At 35.8% G+C, this 22,572-nt stretch overlaps 1 protein-coding gene across 2 annotated transcripts in view; it reads right to left on the reverse strand.

The window, feature by feature from the left end:
* Positions 1-1,733: 1,733 nt before the first annotated feature.
* Positions 1,734-22,572, reverse strand: part of LOC100648213 (sex determination protein fruitless) — an 85,435-nt gene continuing 64,596 nt past the window's right edge. Inside the window, exons 5-6 of one of the 2 annotated variants that reach the window (XR_007225087.1) lie at positions 14,066-14,574; positions 1,734-12,983 (exon numbers count right to left, since the gene is read on the reverse strand). Coding sequence is in view for 1 of the 2 variants with exons in the window: in XM_048408435.1 (XP_048264392.1) it covers positions 14,324-14,574 (251 nt within the window). In the remaining variant the exon portion in view is untranslated. Of the gene's footprint in view, positions 14,575-22,572 lie in introns of both variants that reach the window. The other variant, XM_048408435.1, reaches the window with a different exon arrangement.

Raw genomic sequence — 22,572 nt, forward strand, 5'->3', positions numbered from 1 at the left:
ATTAAACTGAAATTTGAAACTACAGCGGATATTAAAATCTTTCCTTGTTCTGTGCAAAAAGGCCACTAAATCGTATAATTACCAAAGGAAACAGCACAAAACGACAGATAAAGGTGACGTAATGGCGAATGCATTTCATTTGATCGTAAAAGGTGCATGAAAATGTGCAACGTACCATCTACATTATTATTATTTAAAATAAGCAAGACGTATATTATAGGCGATTTGCGTAATAAAAGTTGGAATTGAAATTATTGCGTTCGATCGCTACTTATATTCAGAACAGTCAAAGGGCAAAATGAATATCATCGAAAATATTTATAATCTCTCGGCTCATAAATCGCATTAAATCGCGATTAAATGGAAATAGCGACGACAAAGTAAGCATCGTATATTCGAATGGGAATCAGTTCTCGCAAATCTATCTGTTTTTCCCTCGTTTATTCGGGCAACGCTCGTTCCTCCTAACTTTTCATCCGAACAATCTCCCGGAAGCAGTTCTTACTCGATCGAAAGAACGAGTTTTACCTACCTTTCCCAAATCCTACACAGTAAATTCTTTAAGAAGACGCACTACCTGTTCGAGATCTTTTGCCTTTCCTTTTTTTACTCGGGGGTATTTTTGCTTGACCGGAGCCATCAGTTGTCGAAGTTCGGTTAAGAACGATGAGACATTTAAGACGTAGTTGATTTAGAAAAGTTTCGAATAGAGTTAAAAATTTGTTAATGGCACGATTCGAAATGAATAATTGGAATATTTTCATTTGCAAGTTATTCTTTATGTCGTAATAACATAAACTTGAAGTGAGGACGAACCTCGGAAACTAAGAGTTAATAATAATGATAGGGGTTGAAAGTCAATAACAGAATAATTAAAAACGAGGGATTGGTATATAGATGACTTTTGAAAATTTCTCCAACAGTGATCGAATCTTAATAATTGTACAGTTAATTACGAATAATTCAAACATTCTATTCTGTAGATCTCTTAATACATTTATGCGGATGAATTTCGAAAATCTTCAAATGAAAAGATTAAAGGTTAATAATAGTGTGATCAAAGTTGAGAAACTGAATATTCCATTCTAGATATTTTCTATACGAACTTGCTCATTTACGAATGAATTTCGGCATTTCCTCAGTAATGATTCCCAACGGTAACGACGTAATTAATGATGCATAGATGGTATTTTTAATCCGAGTATATTTCATACAAAATAAGAAATCTGGAAAACGAATGGATACGAATTTCCGGATACTGAACAAAATTACGAAAAACGACGAATAAAAATGTCTATCCTATGTATTTTATGTATTACGCGCCAAGAAATTAATTATCTCGAAGATATAACAAATTTCATGTCTAAAAGACGATAGCGCTTTAATATTGCGAATAAAATTGAAGGGTTTGCAGCAATAAGAAAACAACCCCAATATTTAAATTGCGTCTATCGAAAGAGGAAAAGAAGTGTAGACTTTATATTCAAAGGTTTTATATTCGAAAATGTCAAAGTTTATTACTACGAATATCGATTGATTATGAATTTATACGAATTTCAGATGCTGTGATGCGACTCTTCTGGATTTTAAATTGCAATTTTTTAGATCCTTCGAATTACTTTTTTTTTACATTATTAATTATTAAATGATATTATTCAAATAAAGTGGAACTATCTTCTTATTGCAACAGCCCCTTTAAATTACGACAGAGGGTGAAAATAGAAAATAGAGGATTTACACAAATTCATAGTCACTTTAATTAAATATATCTATGTACATTATAGGTACATCATAATACATTCACCATATGACGACTGTACAGCTTAGCAGCACTTTCAATACTGTTCACAAAAATACATCGCATATAAACGAGCAATCGGTTTATACGCAAGGTCGGCCCAGGACTTGCGACCACATGGAGCGCTTTCATGGCAAGCTCCCACATGGAGCCTCTATTTCTCTCTCTCTCTCTCTCTCGCTTTTTCTCTCTCTCTCTTTCTCTCTCTCCCTCTCAAACACGGACTTTATGTACAAAAAAGATTTTCAGCTCGAGTCGCAGGTCGGGCCAAAAAAGGAAGGAACGTGCCACGAGAAAGTACGGTCTTTCACCAGGAGCCGAAACTGTTCACGACGATGTTGCTCTGAAATGACTTTATCAAAGTTTTCTTTGGAATTGTTACCACGAACCGAACAATGTTATATAGATATGGAAGTTGCGGAAAGAATTCATCAGAAATGGAGTAAAGTTCTCTCGTAGGAAACTTTGCTTTCGAGATATCCAATTTTTGAAATTTATAGATTGTTCGTAACTTCAGTCGATGCATGTATAATGATCAAGAAGGATGGTTTTTAGAAGGAAAATCAATATAAAAAATTATAACACGATTCTTGAAGAGACAAATTTGATATTAATCATTTAAAAATTAATTTACAATATACGATTACTATGACCTACCATTAAAAATACTGCCATTTGTTGGTAAAGATACTAAACGCTATGTTTCTCATTGAAGCAGAGAGGAATCTTTAAGTGGATGGCAAGAAAGGTTTAAATTAAATCAAAATTGAAAAATATATCGATAATGTGAACAACGTTTGCAGCGTGTTGTAAATCATTTTCATAATCAATTTACCAAGAATCCGAATCCTCTATGAGAAAATCTTGCACTACATTTCCGATTCACTTTCTCATGAAAAATCGCTACACACAGTCGCAGATCCGAAAACTGTTAAAAACACATCGACAATTTTTAATATAATTATTAACAGCTCGAATCTCCATGGGAGATTGACTGTGTGAAAACCACTAAGTAGCATCGATCTATGCGATTGAAACATACTCGGTCGACACGGAAATCATTTTTAAAAATCGTCTCGAGGAGCGGAATCGCAGCTTTCAACCCCCGGATCCGGAAGTAATATCAACAAACAGCCGCGGCTGCCCGAGTGGGCTGCGGATTTATCTTAAGTACCATCAAGAAACACGAGATATTGACACTTTTGATACCGATGATATTTATACAATTATATAGAGTTGTGGTGCAATGAATCCGGCCTTTAGCTGTCGCGACGAGAACGTGTCGGTTCCGTGACTTCAGGGATCGAATCTTACTCGCGATATATTCTCATCATATTCATTAGACTATGATTACAAAGGATACATGGTTCGATGAACTGTCGTTCTGACGGAACGTTCGACAACCGAAATGCATACGCTCGGAAATAGATTGCGGACGATCGTAATTAAAAAGGAGTAGAACTTGAACGGAGAATTATTTTCTCTACCACGTGTTATAACGAATATTTCGTTTTCAACGTTTTATATATTTCTGCTAATTATTTGTATTTCAGCATTCTGAAAGTTCCTATATTTTCAAGTTGCCGTGAGAATCTCTACGGAGCACGCACCTGTCGCAATCATAGTGCTATTTCCAAACGCAAGCATGGAGTCGCGAAATTTTGCCTACGAAAGATGCTGAACCGACTTCCGTTCTTCACTCGCGTTATCACAATTTGTTATAATCCAATCTCTCTTTCTCTCTTCTGTCTCTTTCGCTCTCGCATTCTCTCGTACTCGCGCTGTGTCACAATGTGCTTCAGGAGAGTTGTATGCGTTTGCAATTCACGGTTACTATGTACAGAAACGACTTCTTCATCCTTCTTATATTTTTTGTTTTTTGTCTTTTTTTTTTCTTTTTGTTTTTCGCGAAACAACTTAAGGAACATTTGGTATCGAGAGCAATAATTCGGTCGGATGGCGACGGCCTGTCGCGAGAAATCTAACCTTCTCTTCTTCTAAACGACCGCGTGTAATCACGTAGGAACGTGTCTCTCTCTTTCATATGCTCCGAAAACTGCGTTTCGTATCTCGTTGTGAATGGCGTGTACAACGAGTGTACGAAGCACTCGTAGCTGATCGAGACACCGGTGAAGTGGAATTCCAAGTCTTTAAAACGTTGCCACCGTGTGGAAGAGAATGAATTTTCTGGTATTCTGGAGGATCTGAATTGTGCCACGGTGGCCGGCTGAAAGTTTCAGGCTGGGTTGCTTGTCTGAAGAAAACCGAGCTTTTCGTTTTAGAAGAATGTTTGTAACACTGTATTCAACATTATTTGAATAAAATTTTGTTCCAGTTTTACTTAATCGACCGTCAATGTTTATGCAAAGTCGTGTTTTTACTCCAACAGCAAATGGAATCTAACTACTATGGCGAGTATTTTATTTTTATATATGCGCATTAGTGATTGCAAAAGGTATTTGCACACCAGTGCAATATTTATTATATCATACATTAATTTATTAGGTCCAAGTATATTACATTTTGTATCGCTTGGTAATACTTTCATATGACCAAAAATTAGATATCAGTTTGGAAATGAAATGTAGAGTCTAAGAGAAAGGTGCTTTATTGGAAAATAGAAATATTTTGAGTTGTGCAAGATTTGTGTACATTTAAAATTCACACAAATGCATAAACCTTCGTAGACTACGAAGATTAATTAATTATTTAAATATTCGGAATATTTTCGTCTTTGTCGTGTCTTATGGTGTTATTAAACTGAATAAAGTTTGTTTAATGTTCTTTCGAACTGTCTGTTAATGATCGAAAGTTATAGATATTTTAACGATTACTTGTCACTAGCTAAAAAGAAATTCTATATCGAGCATTTTACCGCATAAACAAAGTATATTTTAAAGGAAAGAAGGTGCATCGAAAACAATTGAAAAGTATTCGCAGGAAATTGGAAATGTTTTATGTTTAATGGAGCAACAACGTTATTCAATCGAACGACTCTCTGACTATTTGAAACGATGAATAAAACTCATTCTAATATTTATTATTGTTTGCTTAATGTCGATCGTTATTTAATTCAGGCTTTCGATAAGAAACGGCCGGAACGTGAAGCTGCAATTTTAATAATTTATAATCCCGGTACCCGTTTCCCGTGAATGAAAAATGGAGAAGCCACGGACTTGTCAGGAAATATGTAACTTCCCAAAATGAAAGATTGATACGTAGAATCATTTTTACAATAATAAAAATCAACATAACCATTCCAATGAAAAAAGTTTGACGAATAAATATAAATTTATGCAACATTTCTTATCCAAGGCGTGGCAGGAAATAAGTAAAAAATGTGGAATACCTTCTTTTCATTGAAGGAAGCCTGTTCGAGAATTATTCTTCTTTATTTATATATATATATAATTTATATATTATATTTAAATATATATAATTTAAATATATATATTTATATATATATATTTTTTTTTTTCATAAAGAAAACTTCGAACGAAAATATGTTTTATTTTACATTTTTTATTTATTTCTTCATATTGCCGCTATGCGCCTTGCCACTCCCTGTATACTTTAAAAAATGCTTCCTAAGTCTCAGATCCTTTCTTCGTTTCACGTTTAGAATTCGTTCAGTAAATTTAAACTTTTCATAAATGCATAAAAATGTGTAAATAAAACTGAATTCTTAAACTATGGGAACACGATTATATGTTATATATGATAACTAAAAAATATATTTAATCTAATGTAAATAGAGAACTTGAATTTGCCTCTGCATCTTCTTACCAGTGTCGCTAGAATTATTTTTAATTTTGTAAAAAAAAAAAAAAAGGAAAAGAAACAAATTAAACAAGTGTCGCTAGAATTATTTTTAATTTTGTAAAAAAAAAAAAAAGAAAAGAAACAAAACGCATACGAGATTTATTTGATATTCGTTTCTACTAGGATAAGTGTATGCGTAGAAATATATCGTGAATAGATAGATGCCGCAGGCGTCGGCATCGATGGAAAACGTTTATAATGCGTTACAAATACTGGATTGGTGAATTTCTGAAAGCATCCCGTCATGTGCATGGCGTGTATGCGTTGATGGAAATCTGACGTGATTCAAAAATCAAAATACGTCTGGTGTCAATACTATTAAATCTCTCTGCTAGAAAAACTGAAATTTAAAATTGAAGCAACACAAAGGATACTCTGTTGAATATTGAAACGCGGCTACCAATTTGTCAATGTTCTTCCTACAAAAAGGAAAATGAAAAATAAATATTAATTTTAGAGTGCAAACGTTTTAACGTACAAGAAAATTCGTATCAACATTTTTTTTTTATTTAATTACTGTCTAATCTATCTTGTTGCATTCATCCGAAAACCGATGAATATTCAATGTTCTTCTCAAGGACAGCTTTTTTTTTCTAAAAATGTTACACAACCATTCAACGGTACTTTTGATTTTTTAATTTCCTTAAAGGCATGTGCGTTCCTTAAGTTTTTGCAATTTGTAAATTTGCAAAGATGTGCTTTTCATAATTCGACGATACTATAAATGAATTGATTCTGTTTCGAGTATACACTCGATAAATATTTATCGTGATTTTCGATAATCAGATGATTATCGCACGTAAAACTGAACGTGTTAGTGAAAATCATGCAAATAATAAAGCAAATGATAATGAAAATAAATAATACAAATAATATCACAAAATTAGTAAGTTTTTTATAATAACAACAATTCATTAATTTTGTAAAAATACATACAGTCAAGAAATTCTAATATCTACAGATTTCCGTCTCTTCTATCGACGTATTCTTGCGATAAAATTACTAAAAACTTTTACAAAATTTAATTTATTTCTGGAAGACGGTAAAATACGATACGATCAAATGCTATCGATAAGTAGGGATAAACGTCAAATTTTAATTGCAATTCTAGAGTTACCAAAAATTTTCCTACAGTTTGAGACAGGAGAATCGTTTTAGAAATGTTATGAAGCAGAAATCGCTTGAAAATCTATTCGCGTAGATCTATTCACTTTGGTACGGCAACACTTTGCTTCGAAAGTTTCGAATATTTTTAATTCAGAGCAGCTTTCCACCCATTAAAGATCCAACGAAAAAATTGTCGCCGGAATTTTAAAAACAATACAACGAGAAACAATCGATCATCAACGAGAGTCACGTATTTTCCACGAGGGGGAGGTGATTGTCAACTTTGTCGCGAGTAGGGTATAAAAGGAAAAATCAGGTGAAAAAAAAAATCGTTGGAACAAAGTTTTAATTTAGTTGTCAGCGTCTGATTGTTCGGAAATTTCTCGTGTCAAGAAAAATTCTCAGTTTAATTGGGGCCGAAACTCAAATTCAGTGCTCTCCCCTTTCGCGTTTCAACGATGAATCTTTTATTAAAAATATGACAATTATTGGGTAACTTTACTTTTAAGAGGATAAAAGGGTTCGATTATGAATTACGTCCGGGAAGACTGGCGCAGGAATAAATAGCAAAAGACTCGACAAAGGGTGAGGGTAGATGAATTTGTAGCCGGAATAAAGAGACGAAGCAGCATTCCAAGGATAAAGGGAACTTTTTTATCACGAACATCTTGGATTCTGTTAATAACAAATATCCGAGAAAGTTATTAAGAAAAAAAGGATAATAATAAATAATAATATGATAAAAAATACTAAAATTGGCTTGTTTGAGGGGCAAAGTAACATCTCCCCTTGGAAGGAATAATGCTCAATTACTTTTATGAATTTTCCTCGGACGAATTAATCGTAATAAAGTGGAATTCCTTTTACTTGCGAGTTGATCCTCTTCGTTTCTATTAAAATATATCCTGTTTAATTTCATTCTCAAGCTATATCGAATCTTTATTATTTACTCTACATTTCGAAACTTTATGAAAATAGCTTTATATCACGAAAATAACTTTATAACTTACAAATTTTACGACTTTATGAAAAGATACGACTGTTCGAAGCTTTCTCTGTAAAATTTATTTCGCGCACTGAGATTTGAACTTATTATTAGAAAAAATTTGTTCGTAGCAGTACTCTCTGATAAACGTCACTTTTCTCGTCGAGATCTCAATAGAAAAGATGAGTATACTTAAAAATGCTAATCTTTTGCTAATTCTAAATTTAAGAAAAATGTAGAAGCGTCCTAAAGCTGATATCGTTATACTTCGTGAGAATATTTAATGTCGCTATCAATCATCCTCGGTGTGGCAGCTACGAGTTCAGAAAAGAAAGTATAAAAATATACGACGTAATGAGATTAAACTTGAAGAATTCAAACGTAGATTATCATCGTTGCACGTATTTTCCATTATAAAGCATAATAAATATAAAAATATCGTAAAATTGCAATACACGTGGCGAAATGAAGATGGTAGAAACTACGAAACTTTAAATTGCTATTTTATTACCTCGTAGTAAAAGGTAACGTGTAAAACTTTAATAAAACGCTGACTTTTGAAAGAAGATCGACTTTGAGAAAGTGAAACGAGCCGATCTATTAGCTTCTAATTCGAAAATATGCAAAAGTTCATGTTGTAAAATCGGTTTGCGCTTCAAACGTGATAATACCAGTATCATCGATCATCACCTTATCACTTTTTAATTAAAAAGTGCTTACAGAAAGACATCGCGGTCTTGAAATTTTGAAACTTCCAAGGATCGAACTCGAACCAATCCATCAATTTCTAGTTCAAAACAAGTACAACTTTCTAAAACTAAACTGATCCTCATCTGATGTTTATGTCGATATTAGTAAAACTACGAAACCCGACAGAAAGCTGATGCCAAGCTTCAGAAATTACATACAAATAATAGAGCAGAATTATTAATGAAAGTGGATTCAAAAAATTATTTTTCTATAACTTCGTGATACATCTTTGTTTGTAAAATGTTATCTTAATTTATAGGTTTCTTTTTGTTTCAAATTTCATATATTTAAGTATGCGTTTTTATGAAACTAGTGCATACTATACCTCATTTAGAGTTATTCATCTTTACTTTGCATTTATCAGAGCTAATCCATCAATTTCATCTCAAAATACATTTCGTATAGGTTCTATTACAAGTCACAGGAAAATGTTTCATTTAAGAGAAAGCACTTTACCACCCACGTTTCTTAATCACATTTTGTTTCATTCGAATGAATAATTCGTGCCTCTAAAGTTCAAGCTTACCATCTTTCAATGCTCTTTGTGTACATTATATAACAGAACAGTTAGGAGATGCAAAATAGGTCCTGTTTCTATTTAAAGTCGCTGAAGTTGTCTTATGTTTTCATAATAAAGAGCAATCTTTCAAATTAAAACTGATTGATGAATACTGGTATCAATATTGTTTTATGAATATCGCAATTTGAACTTGAAAAATATTAATATAAATAAGGTTTCTACAAAATCAAATCAATCTGTAATCTACAGATGCTGATATCATATCTTGAGATGATATCCCAACACTAGCGCGAAAAATATTAACATAAACATTAGGAAACAGTTATATCAATCCCATAAATCCTACAAATCCTATAAATAGACCTCATTACTTTAAAATCGTCATTAATTACTAGTATTTCGTTGATTACTAATAATAATATCCAAAAGTTTCGTAACAAAAATTATTTACAAATTAATGTCAATATCGGCGATAATTAAACTCTAGAAAAATTCATATCGATATCAATGACAATATAAAACCACCATCAAATCTACGTCACGATACGTGCGATCTTGAAATCACACGTAGGCTTATAATTTCAAAAGTCGGAATAATTTACACGCATCGATATCAATAATTATTCAACTTTAAGGAGGAAGAAATATAATACGCGAGAAATAAAAAAAGAAAACGAATCGATAGAAAAATCTATCGACGTGTAATCTCGAAGGACATAAACGTAATGCATCTGGAAATTGTTGAAACTTTACCTAGTTGTTGGAGCGTTGAAACTCGGTTCTTCAGTTACTCCGTTGTTTACGGTAGTCGTGGGACGAAACAGGGATATTTGCTTCTCGACACCTTTCTTCGTGATATCGATCGAGGAACGGTCGATAAATCCGGGGCAGTCAAACACTGTCTTTGCTCGAACTTGCGATTTCAGACGCGCCAGGCCGCCGACACGTGGATGTGTACACGTATATATCTATCTACCTATCTATATATAGTTCCATATTTATATTTATACGTTATAAGTAATGTGTGTTCGTGTACTGTTCTATGTGTACGCCTTTCTGTCTCAGTGTACATGTACCGTATGCATGTATACTCTACTTCCATTTTGGTCGTGTGCACGAGTTCCACTCGACGATACCGCGTCCATCCAACGAACGTCACAACCTTCTATTTTTGTCATTGCGATGACAGCTCGTCTCGATCACAATTCTATTTTTTTTTTCCTTTTTTTTTTGCATTTACAGTGATCGTAAAGTACAGGGCGGAACGATTTCGATCAGCTGGCCACGTCGTCGAAACGAGGAACTCCGAATCGAGTGCTAATCGCGGTCTCGGAAGCGGAAGTAACCACGCGACAACGTGTATACTAATCACTCGGATGATTCCATAATAGTTCTCGAGGGTAGTTATATTTCACCTTCTCAACGGAGCTAAATTTGAGAATAAATATGACCAGAGAATCTCCGTACAGTGGAATTCCATTTATCTAAGTTCGTCAACGAAGAAATAGTTCGTTAGACGAGCTGCCTAGAAGCGAAACCGATCAACTGTTCGTTCCACAATTTCGTTAGCCAGGATCTTTCTCAGGAACAGGTTGTTTACTTTCATAAATCTGTTTATCAAGGAAATAATATAAATAGATGTGTATTTCCAGGGAAATTTTTCAGAATAGAGTTGGTCATTTCTCTATTTATGTATTTCCTATTTATGTAGTTGATCGACGTAACTTCTGAATGGCTCGCACGTAGGAGAAATTCTCTTGATTCCTCCCTGACGTAATTCTAAATAAATAAATTTTCTTTATAAGAACTTTTCGTCTAGTATTTCAAAAATGACATGGCTCTATGAATTGTTAAAAGAATGATCTAGTAAACATGTAACATTGGAGAAAAGAAAATAGATTGTAGGAGATAATAGTCAAATGTTACGTTTGTAATGTTCCTCTGTTAGCCTCTGAATTTGCTCTTTGACGGTTTTGACGTTCTCCTAATACAGGAGAGAACTATTCCGAGTTATGACATTTTTGAAATACATGTGCGTTATACAATGATTGCAAAAATTATTTGCACATTTTTTATTACAGTATTTACGTACTAATTAATTAGGTCCAAGTATTATTTATTAATAGTATTTTCATACGACGGAAAAAGATTGATACTATTAATCGTAATACTTTCATGCGACTGTAAAAATCGATACCTCGTCAGAGGATAAAGATATGTGCAAATACTTTTTGTAATTCGATACGATAATAACGTATAAATATAACAGAACCGATCCAGTCATCGTCGTTCAAAGTTCATACAAGTTCAATCGAAACGATTTCTGGATTTAGTTTAATTGATTAATAATCAGATTAGAAAATTAATTAGATCTAAAATTTCGTTTAATTAATAAATAAATAGAGTTCTACTGTGCCATACATAAAAACAAAAGGAGCTAAGTATACGCGGTGACGTACGTGGCTTCCGCTTCGACTGCCACTTGAAACATCATCGACGTTTCCGTTCCGTGCGCTTCGTAGAAACACGTTTTCTCTGCCACATCGCAACACGCAACACGCAAAAGTAAAAGCTTAACTTATCGGCCCTTAATACGGTATCACATAAGTTTCCACGCTGACTTGACTCGAGCTTCACTCGACCCTCTACGAGTTAACTTAGGAACCACACGCTCGAAGATCCTTACACCGACGAGAGACTTGTGTGTACTTGTGTTTGTTTTTCTTCGTTTTTAGGTACTTTAACGAGCCTCGACAACGATATTACTTTAATAGACGAAGAGTATTGGTCCAAAGAGAAATGTAATTACACGTATCGATGGAGAGGACAACGAGGTCGATTCGAGAGCAAGTATAAGAATTCTCGTCAAAATCCATATTTTCTAGAGTTTGACGAAAAGAAATCCGAACAGGATATCGCCTCGAATACACACCCTACGTTCCTCTCCAAATTATGTACAGCTCCGTATTGTTGCTCAGGGACATCGCACACACGTACGCGAATACTGTCGACACCTAACAACACTCGAGAAGAGATATCTTTTCCCTTCTCTCGTCTGTAAATTTGCTTCTGTCGTTTGATTGTAGAACCGAGCTGTCTCGTGCCAGCTCAAAACGAAACGAACAACATTAAGATACACGTAACAGCGATTAAACGGACCGCAATCATAATTCGTAGTACCCTTTGAGTTTTCGGTGTTCATTAATCACAGCGCGCGTTTCAGCCTTCCATTGCGTAAAGAATTAGACCGTTTAATTTTCAAGCTCGTTGGACATTCGTTCGTCACATCTATCCTCTTTCTCTTCTATTTTTATTCTTCCTTTTTGCATTTTCCTTTTTTCTTTTTTTTTTTATTTTTACAGACACTCTCTATCGAAATCGATCTCTCGTAGATGTAAATGTCTCGTAGATCCTTTGTTTGTCGATCTTTCGTTCCGTTTTCGAACGATCGTACGATACGATGAACGTTCCAAAGTTAGGGGTATCGACGCAGAAGTTGAAGAGGGAAGAGAAGGAGGATCGAACGCGACTAAGAGAATCAAAAACGATGGGGAAACAGAAGTGATCGATCGACGATTAATCGATCCACGCGCGACCACCGTCCAGTCCAAACGAGCCAGTCTACAGAAACTTCGTTTACTATTTACACGAATCCTAGCGAGTTTCGGTGTCTCCCGATTTGTACGATCGTCTACACGCGAAGAGGTACAATTGATACCACTCAAGAAACCAGAATAACACCGCACCGTTTTGTCCCAGAGGAGACCATTCGCAACGCTATCATCGATCGATTGTCCTCGCAAAAATTCGGACTCCGGGTCAGCCTCCATCAATGTGTTTTCTTCTTTCTTCTTCTTTCCGGTTATTCCGCTTCTTTTTTTTTTGGTTTCTCTTGGTTTGATCTTTCTTCGTCCAAGTGCAGCCTCCTCTTCGGTTATACGCGATCACGCCGACGATCGGAGAGACGTCGCAGTGAGAAGTTGACGAAACGTTCAACATACCTATTAGAAATCATTCGTTGCATGAATTTACCCCGCGAACTGCGTCTTTCTTTGTGCTTTTTCGTAAGAAACTGTCCCCAACGTGAACCTAAATATCTCGAAGGAAAACTGGTTCGAGATGTCCAGACACTCGACTATGCTGTTTTCTGTTTGTGAAAAATTGAAATCTTGAATCACTCGTCTTGATAGAAGGTCTGATCAATTCGAGTATTCGAGAAACCTTCGCGAGTTTGCCAAGAGCCTAAAACCGACTAAAATTATCTCTAAACACCCGAGGCTTCTTGAACATTTTCGGAGCTTTGAGTTGCTGAAGTGCCTCGAAGGAAGCGCAGCGTGGAAATTCTAAACGGTAGAAACCAGCAATGGGACGAAACGAATCGGTTTAATTTAACGCTTTAAGTTTGTTAAAAGTGACGATTCAATTAAATATATTTTACTTTGCAATTCAATTGATTTTTTCTAAGTTAAAATCACGATACCTTTTTAACGTTGACTTTTTCGTGAAGCTCTTATATGCGACTCTATTTACAGATAAAACGATATCTCGGTATAAATACACCAAGTTCATGATCAATTTCCACTCGATCTCTAAATTTCCAAACCACACGCGTTCCAATAAATTCTTCCAACATTTACCACAAGTATGTACCTCGTCCCATCACTGATAATATTTGCACACGCGACGAACGAACTAAATACTAAAGAGTAATAGGAGGAATTTGGTAGTCGAATATCGTTGCATAGCCATCCACTTGACGATTCTACCATTTCAAGCCTCCTCGAACCAACTCTCGAACTCTCCATCTCGTGGTCTTGAAACGCGAGAATCCTCCGAACAGCATTAGCACTCATCCTCGCGTGAAAACCTTCCTCTCTCTCCATAACTTCGAAATATATATATACCTCGTGGCACTATCGTCGTGTTTATACTCGAAAACTCGTACTTCGCTTCGAAGCCTTCAGAACTCCAAGAACCCGTCAAGGTGCCATTACCGACACTCAACGACAATAATACGCGAATTACATTGGAAAAAGTAAAAGTCAGACGCGGAAAATATCAAAGCAATCGTACTGGAACGAACCACGAATTTTCCCAAACGAAGGACATTTCGATTCCCTTCGAGGGAAACCGCAGTGACAAAAAATGGAAAAAGATCGGTCGAAGGTCTGGTTTAAAAGTGCTGTATGCGTTCTCCGCGTAGATAGGGGTTCAAAAATCGAGCGTCAATGCTCGGTCAGGGCAGCCCGAATCCGAAGAAAGGCGCGATGGGCCTGTCGTCGAAGAGACGAGGAGGCGGAAGTGGCGGTGGCCTCTTCCTTCGCGGGGCAATCAGCGTCCTCTATAAGGACCCTTTGGCGAACACTATCTCCCTGTGCTTGGTGCGTATGTGCGAGCGGAGGGTGTCGATCCTGCTGTATGTAGCCGGGCAATACGGGCACAAAGACCTTTGGGCGGTGTGTATGTGGAAGTGGTGCCAACGGTTGGTCACCTGTTTGCCGCAGGCTCGGCATCTCCACAGCGCCGGCGAGCCGAGCGACACGGCGAACATCTCGTGATAAGAAAGACCGACCGGCACGTTGGGCACCATACCTGAAAACCCAACACGCCGTCATTTCGATTTTGCTTCCTTTTTAATCATCTGCTTCTCTTTCTTTTTTTCTTTTTTTTTTTTTGTTTTTGATTCTTGATGGTTCTGATTTTTTTTTTTATTCTTTCGTTACTTGTTTGAGCGTTTGGTGTGTATGTATTTCTGTCTGCTTGCTCGCTCTCGATAGTTCGTGAATTTTTGGAAATATCATAAATTTAATACTTTGACTGTTATGTAAAATATATTTGCAAGGTATACAGAACGCCTTGGATAATGTAGCGTGTGCTATCAATTAGAGGATAATCCGTGTGTATGTGAAAAGACAAGACAGTGTAGAATTTGTTCTACATTCTTTTGATGGGATAGGTTGCAAACATTTGATTGTTGGTTTATGTGTCTCGGTGCGCGCCCCTTTTGTTTAACTGATCGCCTACTATCGTGCGAATTACAATAACGAGCTATTAACGACTCGGTTCGACATGTTTAAAGGCATTTTGACTTTTTAGAGAATTAGCGCGTAACATCTTTTCGTGTAATATGAAAACGTATAACAGAACAGTCAAGGTGTTAAAGGTAGGTTTCCGGGCAGTTTTCGGACGAAAAGCTGATAAAATTCTCGTTTAAACGTTGATCTTCTGGCTTGAATTCTTGCAGCCCTTAAAATTATCAGTGTTTGCCCGAAAGAAAGCTCTTAGTCTCTTATAACGTGTAACAAGGTATAACAACTGTAGAGTTTACAAATTTTGGTCGTTTAGAACCATTTCTCAACGAGAAACCCAATTAGAACGTCCCGAGCTTCAGGTTTCTAAGCTTGTAATGACAATAATAAAGGCGGGAAGAAGCTTCCTAATCAAGCTCACGAAATTTACCGAGTTAACCAATGTAATAATATCACATTTATGATAGAAATTTGTGTAAAAGTGAAGGGAAGAATTTTACCATCTACATCTTTGTATTATCGAGAGGGCAAGTGACAATGGTTCACGAATTTATATGAACACTTACCATGGAAAACTTTTATGTCTACGTATGTTACACGAAACATTTTAAAATTTGATTAGTAACAATACACGACTATCGCGACTATATTGACAACATTTAAAGCCAGCCGAAAAATATATACAGAAATTACGCGCCACTTATTGCAAACATGTACTTAGTAAAAACTTAATGTATAGTATGAATAAACACACAACAATTATTGTTAATATGGTCCCACTGAATATTGCGATATATTTGACCGTTTAAATATGATTTTGCCATCTCTATGAAATATATACACCAGTCGCTTAATTTATGGAGTATCCGTTCCACGTGGAATGAAATTCGCATAATTAAAGTCTGTCAATATAAAGGAAACACTTATTTATTTCAAATAGCTCAACAAGAAAAAAGATGTAAAAAGCGTAAAAAGGTGCCGTATAAATTGAGGGACCAGTGTATACGCTTTTACCAAATATCTCATGATTTCTTTATTTCCAAATTTATGTCAAACTTTTGCCAGTATAATTACAACAGCCGAGTCTCGTAACATAACAACGTTAAGAAAATTTCCAAATTTCAATATATTTCGCATGACGGATACGATATACTCATAAAAGTTTTTCTACAAAAGTTCGAATACATTCGTAAGCCTGTGCATGATACAGATACGTAGTGTAGGTGTGTGAAAGCGGGCAACGTGTACATGGAAGCAGCAAACAAAGAGGCTCTCAACTCTCAACACTTCATTCACGCGCGTACAAGCGTCATCCCTCTCGCATCATCTCTTCAGGATATAGAAGCCTCGGCAAACGTGCCGAGATGGGATACTCACGTTTCATAGCGACGCAACCATAGACACAGTCGGCGAGGAAAAATGCTCGAACGTTTGCCGATATTATCGAGGGATTACCTGAGAACGATGCCCAGCTTCCGTACGCCTCTAATCCTTCTGACGAGCACGTGGCAAAGTTATGATTGCGCTAGACGATGATCAATACCGAAAGAATTATCGTATCGGCCGTAGAATCGTTGAGCTATGGTGATAAGTCCTCCTGTGTGGCCCAAGGTATAAGTGGCTGGCGCTCACTCGTTTTTCGTTCACCTGCTTCTTGTTCCCTGGATAACTCGTGTATTCTCTTGGTGCGTAGGATTTCGTGGAAAACATACATCGAGGAACAACATATTCGGGCAGGAGGATTTGTGTGATAGGTTCGAGTGACGAGTCGAGGGATCTTAAACATTTGGTAAATAGTACGATCTTAAATCGTTCGTTGAGGTTTAGGCAACGTTCGACATTCTATTCCAAACGAATCGTAGTCTACATCAAACACTCTGCAAATTAATTTCGAAAGGAGTTTAGAATTTTCATTTCCCGAGTTGAATGTCTACGTTGGTGTGCTTTTATTCAGTTAACGCATGATGTAAACAAATATGTTTTATATATCACAAATAAAGGAAGATCGAATGGAATAGAATTTCGAATTTAGTTTAACAGAGGATCACAAACTATATGGAAACTGGTGTGTATAAAAGGTAAAAATACTCCAATATTATACAAGGAATCTAATGAATTGGTCAGGCCTGATCTTTACACTTTGCCTGTTAACGGTGGATACACTGTTTTCAATCTGAACGTAGTCTATGATGCCCGGAGTGTCAGATTCGAACAGATGAAACCTGTTGATTATCTTAATTCGATTTTAAAATTCATAGGAAATATCCTAGATGCTCTGAACAGTTATAACAATCATAAAACTTAATTCAACTTCTCTTTTTACCATTTCCCGAAATGTTCTCTCCTTTAATTCCCAACTTCCCCATAACCCGAAAAGGAAATGCCTCAACGAAATTGATCACACTTTTCAAAGTAATACCACCCTTGTTCAAATCCTGATTCAGCAAACTCCAACCACACAACACTCTGCATAAAATTGTCAAACGATATTCATAAACTGTAAACTATTTCTGCGCTCCCACTCCTACGGAATAACCTTCTTCGTGCATTTTTCGTGATCGCAGGTTGTACTAATCTCTAACGCTCAACCACGCTCACGAGCTAAGCTAATCTCAAATGGTAAACAACGACGTTAGTCGCAAGGAAAACTGTTCTAGCTGCATAGTAAAACGCGATCGATCGTTAACAAGGGCTAGGGAATGACGGTGTACATAGAGTATCGGACTCGATTGAATATTTCACTCGAGCCAGAGTTATTCGAAGGCGGTGTTCTGCCACGGCGCCGCCGTTTCTGATAATCTGTGCCGCGTGAACACAACTATACCGTCACGTTATGCCGTCTGGTTATCGACATCATGTACGGAGAAGTTTGCACACGATCTTTCGGGCAACGCGCCACGAGTAATCCTATTTGAGTCTGATCGTTGAGCCTCGACTACACGTGAGCCGGTCGTGATACACGCTAAAATTATATACATACATATATAAGTACTTTCTCGTACACACATCTCTCCAGTAGCAACTGCTTCTCGGATTCTTGTGAATTTTCGCGACTCAACCATCGTTTACGCATGTTCTTCGACAAAATTTCGTCTTCAGTGGAAAACCGAGGGAAATATCGTGAACGATGGGGAAATTTTGGGATGAATTTTGTGTAGGTAGTGAACTCTGATTTACTTTGGTGGAATTACCATTAGGATTTTTGGAAGTGTGCTAATTGTTTTCCAAGTATTTCCTCTTCTTTTTTTTTTCTTGGAACGAAACTTAAGTTTTAATTGCTCGTTTTAAAACTAAGCATTCTTCAAATTTTTAATCGATTTCTAGTCATCAATTGAAAATTTACATTTTCATTTTATACGTTTCTAAAAAATGTTTGACTTATAATCTGCAGCATGCTAAAATAAAATAAAGTTCGAATTATCGAGAAAACGATTAATCTCATCCAGTTATTCCTAAATACTTAAACGATTCTTAATCAATTTCCCAAAGTACCTGCAGACTTCCAGTCGAAAGCTTTTAAACTTGAACCAACTATTTCCATCTTGAAAATTATTTATTCCATAACCACATTTTCGTATATCTATTAATCCACAGATATGCATACATTTATACAATTCAAGTTTCTCCATGATCGTTTTGTAAATTCGCTTAAATCTAACGTTACCGATAGAAAACTCTCAAAATGAAAGGTCCTCGGCGCAACGCTAAATATCCTCGAATTTTTTACCGTACAAACTTTTACATGGCTGCTAGATACAAGTACTGAAAAGTACAGTTAACCACAGTTACCGTTCGATTACTTTAAACCAACGAGCTTGCCAACTAACCAACTAACTTCCTCCAACAATGCTTAACGTCTATCCTTAAATCTCTCCAAGATCTGGTTAAAAAATTGGCAAAATCTTACATTTTTAGGAATTACGAAAACTTTGGAAAATTTAGAATATCACGAGTCACGTTTGTGAAATTTAACTGATTTTCACGCTGTTCGTCTTTACATCGCTAACGTTAATTAAGTGCCAGAATCTCTTCTGTCTGCTATTTCTTTTAAGAGTATAACATTCCCCCCTAACCCCATAAATTTAAATATCACTTTCCATATGTTCTGACGAATATTTTTAGTTCCACTGTTACTTTATTTTTATCTCAATTTTTGTTTTCCTTTTTTTTTCTTATCAAATTTATATCCTTCGCTCGCCATTCTTTCAGCACGTTGCCAATTTTTCTGATTAAAGATCCGACACAATTAAGAAAACAGTAATTTCGATACACAAAGAACTACTGTGCATTTTTAATTCTCTCTCTCTCTCTCTCTGTCTGTCTGTCTTTCTTTTAATGTTTTTTTAGACACTTTTTTAAGCGTAACGTCACGTTTTCGCGGGTAACTTCGCGATAGAATTCCAGATTACGCTCCGCACTTTCATTCTATCACGCTATATTCGGAATTCTAAATTTAATTCTGAAAATTTGCTCGACAGCAAAGAACGGCGGAACTTATGAAACAACTTAATAATAACTTTTGCCGATTCGTTAATAGGCCAAAGTAACCCGGCTAGTTCTTCTGATGTTAAACTGCGTGTCGTAATAACCTGTACACGAACCGAAATCGCAAAACGCGACCGTATAATCGTGCTTTCGCGATTTTAGATGTCGAACGAGTGACGCTCGTTCTAAAAAGCCGTAATGGAAACGTCGCTAATCGACGAAAGTTTACGAGCAAAAACTGGGCGGGTAAATGACACCATCAGATGAGAATATTAAAGCGGAAGCTTGCGAAAGTTTCAAACGATATAAAACCGGAATTCATTGCAACTGCAGTCTTAAAGATATGGCCGAACCATTCGCCAAATTACGTTCGTTAATTAAAAATTCTTTAAGTATGCGCCTGTTCGTTCGTCAATTAATACAGGGTGTTTAAAGAAGTGGGCGATATTTTCCGCACTGATAATCATAGTGATTTAAGTTAAATCTTTGGGAATTTGGATTTCCTATTAAATTACCTACTATTTTATTATTTAAATAAATATTATCTCGTTAGTTCCATAATTAATTAAACTGTAGTGTAGCTTTCCTTTCTCTGTGTTTTCACGCCTTGGAAAAATATACTCACTTCTTTTTTCGTAATAATCAACGCGGAATATTATTTTATGAAAAATAACATTCGTCTAACTTAAACCGCTATGATTCGATCTCAGAATTATATTTCAGCGAAACGATTTGGATTCTACTCTAAAACACATGCTGTACGTTTTTCTTTTTATCAACGACGTTTCCATTATGGTTAGTTAATCGGCATGTTAGTGACACAATACGCAACGTCTTTTCTCGCTTAAACTCTATTTACGTTAAATTTGATATATCGTTAAATGTTCAACGTGATTTATATAAATCGGAAGTTCAACTTTCGCCAGTTAATAGTAATATTTGCGTTATAATTATTTGTTTAAAAAATCGATTAATCTCATCGATAAGAAAAGGCGGAAAGATGCAGATGCTTTATAAGGGAGGTATTTTGTTTCTTCGAAAGAAACGTTATTTAAAGGAAGCTTTCTAACGAAGCGGTTTCTGGCAATTTCTCAGAGTTTCGTTTCACGTACTTTTTCTCAAAGACAAGTACGTTTAATCGCGGCTAGCGCAATCAAAAGTTGTTTATATTGATTCTTTCCATTTAACCGCAACATCCTCTTCAACTAAAAAACGAGGAACGTTCTTCGAACAGAGCTTTCGAAGATTTACGTAGACACTTGAAAATATCGATTCAAGTCGCCCTGGCTATCGAGTCAATTGAAAAATTAGAAAGGTTCACAGCGAAGATCTTCTGTGAAATTCTTATAATTTCATATTAAGTCACTAATTGGAATATTGCAAGTAAAAATAGAATTTTTTATCTATTTTTTACTATTAAATAGATTCTAAGTAGGAAAATGAATACGCTCGTTCAATATTTTTGCATAAGAATAAAAAATCAATGCTTCGAACTATTTAATCCTATCACACAACCAACAACGTGTTACGCGAGTCTCTCGATGTGGATCAACCCTTCCAAACATGGACAACGTGTAATCGGATTGTTTCATACACACGAAATGCCTTCGTTCAGGAAACCAGAGAGCAAAAGCGGTCGGAAAAGCGAGGAACCTGGGTCACGAAAGAACCAATATTTGTGCGAATCACATGGTCACTGCTATTAATGGGACGAACTACTAAATTCAAGATCGACAAAAAGAAAAATAATCTCTCGAAGAAGCGTTGGAATTCAGTATCCGGCATCTCGATATTTTCTTCAATCCTTTCGAAACTAACAGGATAATGCTATGCAAATTTTTACAAAATCTATCGACCTTTTATTAATTCCTACTACATGAGATACGTCTATAATTTTACATCGATTTTTTTTGCAGTTGATCTTGAAATTAATTTTCATCGATGAACCGCCCTTTTTCCTTTACAGATTATTTTGTATGTTATTTGAAAATCGCCAACTTTAACTTGCTTCTGTTAACTTGCAATTCCGTAATTATAAAAGTTCGCAGTTAAGGGACGACCCAGTTGGCAAGTTAAACAACGTGTCTACTAAATGTCTGCTTCTTATAAACTCGTGAACAACGACGGGAATTTGTTCTTCAGATTGGATTAGAACGCTTCGATGGATATAAGGGGTGAGGACATCGATTTGAATAGGTTCGCGTGTTTGTGTTAAGGCAATGTACTGTGGCGAATATAATACGTTCACTTGTAGTTCAGAGCGTCGAGATGTAAAAGGTATTTTTTAATAATCGTCGCTATCAACGAAGTTGATATCAACAGAATTTCAATTTTGCCTATGGAATTTAAATAAAATTGAAATGTGGGAAATTTAACTGCAGAAAATTCGAATTCGGAGCGTGTATGCAATTGGAAGTTTGACGGTGAAAGCTTTTTATTCCAACCACGAAAATAGTAGAATGTCCAACCAATGAGCATTGGTATTTAGAACATTGAAATGTAGTAAATTAGAATTTGAAACACGAAAAATGAAAATTTGTAAATGTAAAATGTAGATGAATATCGTAAAACATTAAAAGGCTCTGATTTCGTTTCATTTTACGCTGGTGCGAAGGTATTTACATTTCGCGAAGTGAAATGCTACAACGCAGGAGAAGTAGCGCGAGTTTAATGGAACTTTATTTTCCGTCCATATTTTCGACATGGAACAACACGAATGTCATTTTACTCCTTTTACTCTACCGGTCTCGTGTGTACAGCAAATGAAGATTTAATTAAACCTTTCGCAACAATTATAAGTTTAATTAGAAAAGCTGCTTAATCGCTGTTTTCGTCTCTGTATTACTGGAACGCCCTTTATGTAATTGCAATTTTACAGAAAATCGTACAATCTATAAAACTTCAAATTCTAAAGATTAAAAGCACGTAGAAGGTACAGTTCGTTTACATTTTATAACGACCTCTTTCGCTTTGACGTTCTCTCTTGTCGCTGGGTAACTCAACATGTATGGATCTTGACAAAACGTATTTTAAAAAGGTACGTGAAATAAGAGATTCTTACTATGAGATACGTTCC

The sequence above is a fragment of the Bombus terrestris genome, chromosome 9, assembly GCF_910591885.1.
Source record: "Bombus terrestris chromosome 9, iyBomTerr1.2, whole genome shotgun sequence".
NCBI lineage: Eukaryota > Metazoa > Arthropoda > Insecta > Hymenoptera > Apidae > Bombus > Bombus terrestris.